The sequence below is a fragment of the Xiphias gladius genome, chromosome 20, assembly GCF_016859285.1.
Source record: "Xiphias gladius isolate SHS-SW01 ecotype Sanya breed wild chromosome 20, ASM1685928v1, whole genome shotgun sequence".
Taxonomy (NCBI): Eukaryota; Metazoa; Chordata; class Actinopteri; order Istiophoriformes; family Xiphiidae; genus Xiphias; species Xiphias gladius.
In genome coordinates this window covers 222,929-233,633 of record NC_053419.1, presented here as the reverse complement: position 1 = coordinate 233,633, position 10,705 = coordinate 222,929, and the positions used below count along the sequence as shown (strand labels likewise).

The 10,705-nt window shown below is 38.4% G+C and overlaps 1 protein-coding gene across 1 annotated transcript in view; it reads right to left on the bottom strand.

Annotated features, from left to right (window-relative positions):
* Positions 1-8,810: 8,810 nt before the first annotated feature.
* The window catches only part of LOC120806511 (LIM homeobox transcription factor 1-beta-like), a 69,536-nt gene continuing 67,641 nt past the window's right edge, over positions 8,811-10,705 (bottom strand). The window contains exon 8 of the mRNA XM_040157751.1: positions 8,811-8,968. Within this exon, the coding sequence (XP_040013685.1) occupies positions 8,811-8,968 (158 nt within the window). The remainder of the gene's footprint in view (positions 8,969-10,705) is intronic.

Here is a 10,705-nt window from a genome sequence, read left to right as displayed (position 1 = left end):
CTCTGTGTGCCCCCAAAAGTGTGCGTTAAACCCAGCAGCCACACTGTGTATGACACTGAAGTCACAAATGCACACACATTTATGTTGCAGGTTAAATGCATGCGTGTGCATGTGTAACTTTGGTTCTGCTTTAATTTGTATTAATACATTCTCAAGCTTTTTCTACAACTACATATTTTTGTCCACATTTTCAAACTTGAATCTCTCTAGTTTATCACTGGTTTACAAAGGGTGATATACAACCAAACCACCAGCTTTGAAATAATTTCACATTTCAAATACTCAAACTCTTATTTACCCTCATTCGAGTCCATAAAACGTCAGTGAACAATGAACTTAACTCAAAAGTAGAAAAGAGTGAATCAGACATTAAAAAATGTACGAGTAGTAAATACAAAGGGGGTAAAGATATCCAACCGTTCAACCTCCTCACAAACTTTCCACAAATACTGCGTATTTTCAGTGGTGTCCACTTCCTGAAAAGGACACATGCAAAATGTAACACTTTCTATGTGTGCAAAGAGCACATATTTGCATTTTGGGCATTGAAGACGTTGTTATTTCATTACCCCAATTTGTACACATTATTTTACATGCCTAACATCGCCAGGAGTGCATTGTCATCTAGAGCCCCTTAACCTCTGTTTACATGTAGGTTACATGTGGTCCTAGCACCCATAAGAATTGCTGATTCACTTTTTGAGGCTGTCATTTGTGGTGGTGTTGTATTGGACTTCAATACATTGAAAGAAGTTTGTGATGTTATTTCTGTTCCATATATATAATTAAAGATAAAAGATGGACAGAATATTATAAACCCTTTTAAAATTGTAATCCTTAAGATTATAATTTTTAATTACATTATAATGGTTTTGATACTATTTACAGTCAGCATTTTCTCTGATCATCAGCCAATAGTTTATATTGATTGTAATTTGATCCAATTGATGTCAGCCTCACTGGTTACTGTTCACTATCATACAGTTTTATCAGAGCTGGATTAATTTACTGCTAATGCTAACCCAACATTTCGTACTGCTGTTGCTTATAAAAAGCATTCAACTGGTCAATCATAAGCCATCTTTTTTTTATGAAACAGTCACTGGAAACACACTGGATTTGTCTCTTAGGTTAGCGCTGTCAGCGCTTGTTCATCAAAAATCTGTCTAAAAAACAAGAGGGATGTAATTTTTCTAATTTTTTGTCAGTGGATCAGTTAGAAAGCTGTCAGGGAGCAATGAAACAGTCAGGAGCAGCCACAGTAAGATGTTAGATGGAAAGCTGTGGGCAACACATACCTGCAACTCCTCAGCAAGCTAACCAGATCCTTTACTGTTTTGGGTAACACTACTTGCACCGTGTGCAGCATGAAATCAGATTATGGCTACAATTATCACTGACTGACTTCTTTATTAAAACATCCGGAGTTTGTTTGGTTCTGCTGTAAACACATACACCAGCTGCTATTCTGTTGTATTTCTGAGCTGTTCAATAAATATTTGCTGTAGTATTAAACCACACTTGCTGATACCACAACTGTCACCAAATTAACCACGACTGAAATTTTATGGATTATGATTTTAAATATTTTGTTTTATCTTGAGTATTGACATTATACAAACTCTGCTTCCACAGAGGCTAGCTGGTACTGCCATAAAAACATAGCACACCACTAATGAGTCATAACTGTAGTATAGCCTATTTAGTTTAAATAGGCAATTTTTGATACTGGTGCACTGTCACAAAATGTGAAACTAAGATCTTGGGGTGTAATAAATATTGATCCATCTAAGAATGATTAGTATGGCTTTAGATTTTTAGTTTTGATATCAGAATCTTCTGTTTATGGCAAGCGATTGTAGGGGTGGTTAGGGTTGGGAAACTAAAACTTTTGGTCAAGGTTAGTGAAACATTGTGATCACAGTAACTAAAAAGGTGAGAATTAATTGCATGTCTGTGATTTGATGCAGAAGTTTCCCCCTATGAAAATTGGCTCCCAACCTTCAAACCTTGTTTTTTTGTATTGTACATAATACACTTCTTACTGTGAGGTGCAGAATTGCTCATAATGTACGTAACTTCTAGTAATTCCTGAGCTGCTGTTAAAGGCTGTAGCTTTAGTCAGTTTGAATCACCATTCCATCCATCCTGGGGTTCCTGAGGCGTTTCCATGTCAGAGGGAGATGTAATTCCTTTTCCTTGCCGGATTTACGTGAAATATATCCATCTGGAGGCTTCATGTAGGCATTCTGTTTATATACTTCAACTCATCCCAACTGGCTCCTTTCAATAAGAATGAGTGCTAATACTTTTAGATGTTGTACTTCTGGATTTCCAAGCATCCCACCCTGAACCCAGACATACTGCAAAGGAAAACAATGAAAAGCAAATATCCACTTAACCATCTCATTATTTCAGTCACTACCCATTGCTCCTGACCATAGGTTGGAGTATCAGTGTACATACTGACATTTTGCTTTCTTTGGTGCAGGAAGCTTGTTCCACTCTACTGAGCGCATTTTCTATTTTAAAAAAAAATGTATTTCTAAGCCTCTGGAAAGCTCTTTGAATTGCCTTGTGTCTGAATGGTGCTGTTAAATAAACTTGCTTTGCCTTGCCTTGCCTTAAAACGGATCTTTACTCTTAGAAAAAACACACTAGAATCAGGAGTGAGCTGGACTGGCAAGTGGTCCTTGGATCCACAGTGCCTTAGGCTGTTACAAGACATTTTGCCATCTTTGGTGCATCCTTCATGGGTGCAGCATCCTTACGTGACAATAGTGGTGAAAAATGGTCAACTTGATTTTGTTATTTCTTGTGTACAAACAGGAATTTATGCCTTATGGCGGTGCTGGAGGAAGGGTCACAGAATGATCGAAACCATTAGGATTTATTCTTTGGGATCATAGAATATCAATATCATCATGGAAACAAACAACATTTTTTGAAATAGGACCCAAGGGTTGGTCAAATGGACTTTTGTCCTGATGGTAGCCCAAGATGGACATCTCAGGGGCTCATCCAAATATTTGGATTTATCCTGTGGGGACTGTGAATCCCGAAACAAAATTCCATGGCAAAGTAGGCAGCAGTTGTTGAGCTATCTTGATTTGGACCAAAGTATTGGATGAACAACACTGCCATCTTACGTGTCCTGGATGTTTCCTGCGGAGGATTAGCTGCGGAGGGTCCCAAACCAGCCTCCTCTAATGACAATTCTTAAAGGCACAGCACCTTATACTGAAAGCATCAACTCCAGCCAGGACTTAGTTTGATGTTGTCCGCCGCAGAGGCAAATCCAACAAAAAATCAAATAAGAGCACCAACACTTACTCCACCACCTGAACTCTCATTGCAAAACAGGTACGATCCACTGTCTCTGAACGAAATGTGGGATATTACTAACTACATTGAACCCAGGGAAGCTAATCACAGCAATATGATTAAGGCTAACCAAAACCCAAGAAATCACTGCTAGACTGAGGGCCAGAAGATATATTGCTAACTCCACACCTGATAAACTGGACAATATTCTGCTTGGGGACTCAATAACCAAGCATGTAAGAGTGGCAACGACTGAAAATCTAACCATGGCTGACACATCTGTAAGAGAGTTAACGGGGCTGACATCTGTGTTCCTGACCCATGGGACAAAGTTGAAAATATTGAAAATTTTAACATCCTTTGGAACTGTAAAATCCAGTTTAAACCTGATGGGGTTAATCTAAACATGACTGGATCCAGACAACTCAGTGCCAATTCACCCGAGGCAGTCAGAGGATGTCTCTGTCCCAATCAGGGACTCAATGACCCCCCCCCTCCAACACACTCACCAATGAAGGAGTTAGTTAAAGCTGCCACAGGGAAGCTCAGTCAAATAGATAGATACAGTAAATTATCTAATCTGACTCCAGTTGTGCGCCAGCAATGGACTGTGTCAGAAAGTGTCTTTGTAATGTCTTTAGCCATACACCAAACTTAGCTTTACTAAATAGGTCTCAAGCTGGTAGGTCACAATTAACTGATGATTTTATTATCAAGAAAAACCTTAATTTTCTAGTTGTAACTGAAACCTTGTTAAATGGTCATAGTAGAGCACCAGCTTTATTGAATCAGCTCCCCCAACCTTCCATTTTATCAGTGAGACTAGAGTACTTAGGGAAGGAGGTGGAGAAACCTCTTTGTTTAATAATGTTTACAAGTGCAAACAGCTGTCATAAGGAAAGTTCGGCTGTTTTAAAATTGTGGCGCTTCAGTTGAGATCCTCCTGTCAAGCAATATTGGTAACCATCTACAGGCACACCAAATGTAGTGCAAACTTTTTTGATGAATTTGCTAAAATACTGTCTGCCATGTGTATTGATTTTAATTATGTTGTTATAGTGGGTGATTTTAATATTCATATTGATAATCCCAAAGATGGCCATGCTAAAGAACTTCTGTACATCCTGGAAAACTTTGGACCTTCCCAGTATTAAACAGATTGAACATATAATAAGGGACGTATTTTGGACCCATTATTTTCAAAGGTCTACACATTTCTGAGGTTGTGGTGAATGATGTTGAACTTTCTGATCATTGATTACTGATTACTGTGTTTTACTTAAAATGACCATCATCATAAACAGAGGTAATCAGAAAGCACTATATTAATGAATACACCTGTACATTATTAACCCAGGCTTATACACTCACACCAGCTCTGCCTTCAGTCCCTGTCAAGGATCTCGTAGATAGTTTCAGTTATAAAGTTATGAATGTTATTGATGGCTTTATCCCCATGAAGATCTAAGTTGTCTCTGGTAAGAAAAAAAGCACCATGGAGGAATGCTACACTATTAAAAGCTCAAAAAAGAGAGTGTGAATGGGCAGAATGTAGGTGGCAAAAAACCAAACTCCAGGTTCATTATGATATCTATAAAAAGCACCCTCGCATTTATAATTTGGAACTAAAAAGGGGAAGGCAGTCCTTTTTCTCTGAGATTTTTCATAAAAACAACAATAATACATGCACTGTCACTGCTAGACTGACACACCCCTCAACATCAGCCCCTTTCTGAGCTGTTATCCACCAAGTCATGCAATAACTTTGCATCTTTTTACACAGAGTCAAAAATTTTGGATTTGGTATCACTGGATCTCAGTGCTGCATTTGACATAGTTTACCATAAAATACTGCTCGACAAACTGGAAAAGTGGTTGGGACCAAATTTAGGCCTTAACCAATAAATCATTTTTACAAAGTAGGGATTACTTTATGTCAATTAATAACTATGAATCCGAGCGATTAAAAATCACATTTGGAGTTCCTCAAGGGTCCCTTCTTGGGCCTCTTCTATTCAGCGTCTACATGATCCCTCTTGCTGAGACTATGTAATATTAAGACACCTTTTACCATAACTATGCAAATGACAAACAACTGAAGCCCCTACTTTCATAACATTTGGTAGCTTTCGGGGAACCACAAACGAGAACAGTCTAGACTGTGATAGTCTTGGGTGCAGGGATGGCAATGCCAAATGACGTTCCTTGGAGAAACACAGTGGCCGAGAAGGATCATAAGCCTGTATGATTCAGTTCAAGTAGAGGGATGCAGACCCAGAAGTCACTCTGTAGGTAAGCATTAGTGGCTTGAATTTGATTCTGGCGGCCATGGGTAGCCAGTGGAGCTCAATGAGCAGTGAAGTCTTGTGTCCTTTTAGTTTGATCGAAACACCAGACACGCCGCCGCAGTCATGACCATCCGTAAGGGTATCACTGTGTGTTAAAGGAGGCCTGCTAGAAGAGCATTGCAGTAGTCAAGGCAAAAGATAACCATTGCCTGTACCAAGAGTTGGGTGGCGTACTGAGTTAGGTAAGGCCTGATTTTTCTTATGTTGTATAGTGCAAAGCAGCATGACCGGGAGACAGATGTAACATGGTCAGTGAGGGATAGCTGGTTATCAGACATGACACCCAGGTTTTTCGCAACCTTGGTTAGGGTGCGAGATGAAGCGGCAATTTTGATGTTGATATTTTGATAGAGAGCTTGATTGGCTGCCTCAGGGCTTCTGTCATGGACAGAGCTGTTTCAGCTGTGGCAGCTCTTAAAGCTCAAATGATTTGGATCAAGGAAGGTGTTCTGTGAGAGGAGATCTGAGACACGTTTGAAAACCGCCCTTTCGATGGCCTTAGATAAGAATCTTGGTGTTGTGGACACGACCTAAATTTCACAAGCCACATAAGGACAATTACAAAATGAGCCTACTTCCACCATAAAAATATAAAGAACTAAAGGATTTCTGTCTAAACAAGACACAGAAAAACTTGTTCATGCGGTTATTTTCAACAGGCTAGACCACTGTAATGGTGTCTTAAAAGGTCTTAGTAAAAAATCAACCAAACAGCTGCAGCTCATCCAGAATTCTGCTGCCAGAGTCCTTACTAACACCAGGAAATTGAGACACTATTACATCAGTCCTTAAACCACTGTACTGTCTTCCTGTGTGTCAAAGGATAGATTTTAAAATTGTATTACTTGTCTCTGATTTACTTGTATGTTACGAAGCATCCAGCCCCCTCAGGTCATCTGGGACAGGTTTACTCAGTGTGCCCAGAATCTAAACCAAGCAAGGTGAAGCAGCTTTTAATTTCTATGCTCCCCACCTGTGGAGCAAGCTTCCTGAATACCTGAGATAATCAGGAAGCTTGTTCCACTCAACTGAACGGATTTTCTAGCTTTTAATGTATTTCTATGCCTCTGTAAAGCTGTTTGAATTGCCTTGTGTCTGAATGGCTCTATATAAATAAACTTGCCTTGCCTTGCCTTACCTTAAAAACTGATCTTTACCCTTAGAAATAGGTGGACTGGTAGTGGTTCCTGGACCCACAGTGCCTTAGGCTGTTGCAGGAACAGATTCAGACATTACTAAATGAAGGTAATATGCGGCTCTGATGTCTCAGTCCCCAGACTGGGTGAGTGATCAAGTGCTGCTGTCTACACTGTCCACAGGATAGATCAACAAGATAAGATTTTTTAAATTCACTTTAATACAATGTTTCCCCAGACCATCTGCTTCAGCTGATAGCCAGCCATTCTGCAAGCTGCCTTGTTTTCTTTGTATATGTTTTTGTGTAATTTGAGTTGCATGAAATGGTCTAACTTTCTGTGAGATTTTTTTTATCAACAATAGCAGCATGGCTCTGGAGATGGCTACGCTGGTTGGTCAGTCTAACTCAACATCTACTAGATTGATTAGCACAAACTTTGTGACATTTATGGTCCCACATTTGGTTTATGGTGTAGACGATGTATACTAATGACTATGGTGATTGCCTGATTTTTCATATGTTGCCACCAGCAGTTTGAGATTGTTGGGTCAGAGTGAAATATCTTGACAACTATTGAATGGCTTGCATTGAATTTGCTTCAAACACTGATGTTCCCTTCAGGATGAATTATATGACTTTGGCGATCTGGCTTTTCATCTACGTCATCATCAGGTCAACACTTTAATTAATCCAATACTTTGGTTTATGATCACATACCTGCAAAACTAATGACATTCCCATCAGCCTCAGCACTGTATAATAACAAAAAGAAAATGTTAGCATGCTAACATGTTAAACTAAGCTGTTGAACATGATAAATATTATACCTGCTAAACAATACTGTCATTGTGAGCATCTTAGCCTGCTGATATTAGCATTTACCTCAAAGCATCAATGTGTCTAAGTTCAGCTTCACATAGCTGCCAGTTTGGCCCGTTATTCATAGCTTGTTGGCCACTGTTGGACTATACACTATTTTTGATTAAAGTGGCTTATATGTGATGATATTAGATTAGCTGAATTTTCCTGCCAATGCTCGTTAAATTTTTCTCATGCAATTCAACAAAAGACCACAAAAATTCAAGAAAATGCATTTTTATTTGAAGTACCAACACTTTTGGAAAGTTAGGAAGTTTAAAATGCACTCCAGAGGATCTCAATGGAAGAATAAATAGCAAAGAAATACTGATTTAAACACTTTGTTGAAACAACACAAATACTATGATAAATATCAGAATCAAAATAATCAGTGAATTAGGATTTTTTGTTGTTGTTGTACATTACAATGGGATCATATTTTCTTTTTAAATAGATTTTTTTAGTTTATTGCATACTAGCACATTGGTTGTAAAAAAAATTGCTGTCCATCCTAACATGCAAATCTGGATGTTTCTGAAGAATAGTATTTACATATAGACCAGTATACTGTATACGTTCAGCAACAGGTTGGCTTACAGACTAGAAAAGCTTGGTGGTTGGCTAAAATTACATCACCAAAACTATATTTGTAATTTTTTCCATTAAAAACAACTTACAACATTAACAATGGATCTAAACTGTGTTACCTACTGAGAATCATGTAGCCTAATGTTTCTGTGACACTGTTTGATTTGGAGTAAACAAATCTCTGACTTGAACTTTTCATAACACTCTTCATAATAAAAACTTCCACTGTGATATTTGTACAAATGTTGACAGCTGTCTCCAACAAAATGGGCCAAGTTGAAAAGCCAAATCTACTGCATCAAACCCCAATACTGACAGTGTATGTGGAGCAAAAGTTTCAGTTTCAAGTTTCCCCTTTCCTTTGGCTGTTGGAGGTCAGTCAGGTATATTTGGTGGATTCTGTCCTGCAGTCATATTTCCCTGCTTACTGACTCATGTCTTGTAGGACAACCCCGTGGCCTGTGTGTCTTGTGTTTGCACTGTTGTGTGCTCACTGTTCATGGCCTGGGAGGTGGTGTGGTGGGTGGGGTGGGACTGATTGTAATGCTGGGGTCTCAGGAGGCAAAGTAGGAGCTCTGCATTGAGTGCAGGTGATCGATGGGGTTCCCCGTCTGAACCTGCAAGGAGCCTACATCTGTAGTGGCCATGAAGCAATCACTTAGACTTGTCAGAGAGGTGTCACTGTCAGTGTCATGGACAAAGGAGTCAGTACCTGGTAAGAGTAGAGAAGACACGGAGAAGTCAAATACAACTGCTGTGGTGGTGGCTTTGAAAATATTTAACTCACTAGTTTCACTGCTGAGATCTGAGAAGCTGTGCCTAGCAGCACAAGCCCAAATATCTACATTTAAGGCTGCATTAATTGATTATATTGGGTGGCAGAAGAACTGCACAACAAACTGACAGACAAACAACCCTGACATACTGCTGTATAACAAGCTGCCTACTCCATGCTCATGGCAAATGATTTGTTGACAGTGAGACTGAATATAGTGAATTTCACTATACCAAAACAATATGCTAAAAGAGGCTAAAAATGCTGCAGAACTTTGGAGAACTGCAGATTTGGTGATAATTGTGTGTGTCCATCACCCCTTTCATGTAACAATTTAATGTGATACATGTGATTATTTAATTTGAAAAAAACAAAACAAAATATTGATCAGTGGAACTTGACACCACATGTTTAGAGTTCTGTTTAAGAAGTACAAAAACCTTATTTGTAATCACATTGACTTTTGTAATAATGCAGATTACTAGAAACCCAGCCTTGGAACTAAGGCTGGGTGGGATATCGACTTTATAAGGTGTATCAATATATTTTCAAACAAGATATTGGATGAGAGATATACTGTTTACTTAAAGCGATGCCAGTGATTGCATCACTTCTGTCACACATGCTCCAAGCAACCCTGCCCCCACTCTCCCTATGTGTCTGCTCAAAAATCCGGCCCCACTTGTTCACAAGTTCTCCTCTACAACATGGAGAGAGACACAGTGCCGATCCAAATTGCAAAAGAAGAACTGATTTGTAATTGCTATTTATTTTATACATTTTTTCGTTTATGTGTTAATACATTGTGCAGGTTTATATTTTAAAACAGGGTATGCATGTTGTTAGTTTTGTTCTGCTACATTGTTGATCTCTTACATTTGTATTGTTCTTTGCACAGCTGTGTGTTTTGTTAAGCAGGAAAGGAAAACTTGTAATTTTTTCTCTTTGAATCATTCTCTTATTGTTGTTGAAAACAATTAAAAGAACATTCTAAGAGATAGGCCTTTTTTTTAAATTTAATATAGGTTATTTATTGTATATAATTCTTCATTTACATGTTTTGCAGCCGTCTCTATCAAACAGGAAAGGGAAACCTGTATTTGCATTTTATTTTGATCACAGTCTGTTTTAATAAAAGTGCTTGTGACATCTCACATGTGGCTTTGACTTACAACCAAACATTTAGCCCACTTCATAGAAAATACAGAGACATATATCGTGTATCGCTCTCCAGCTTTAAAATACCAAGATATGATTTTTGGTCTATATCACCCAGCCCTACTTGGAAAATAACATTACTCAACAGTTTGTCATGTGGTTTGCTTTGTATATTTAGAGAAGGATTTTATATTTTAGAAATATTATCAAATGCTATTGTTGATTTAATATTTCTGTTTGTTTTTTAACAAACACCATTCCTCATAAACCGCAAACTATTGCTAATTAAATTTCTCCATCCCCTCAGAATGAGTCCATGGGCAGGTCAAGCATCTGCGGAAAGTCTGTTGTCTGTTTTAACTACAGGACAGAGAGGGTTGAATGGTGTAGATGTTTTTTAGACAGTAGGGATTTTAGCTAAAAAGTTGGGAAAATTGACACTAGAACACAGCATTAGTAAATATTATTATTATTATTAGTAAATATTATGAATGTGGAATAAACCAAATTATGATG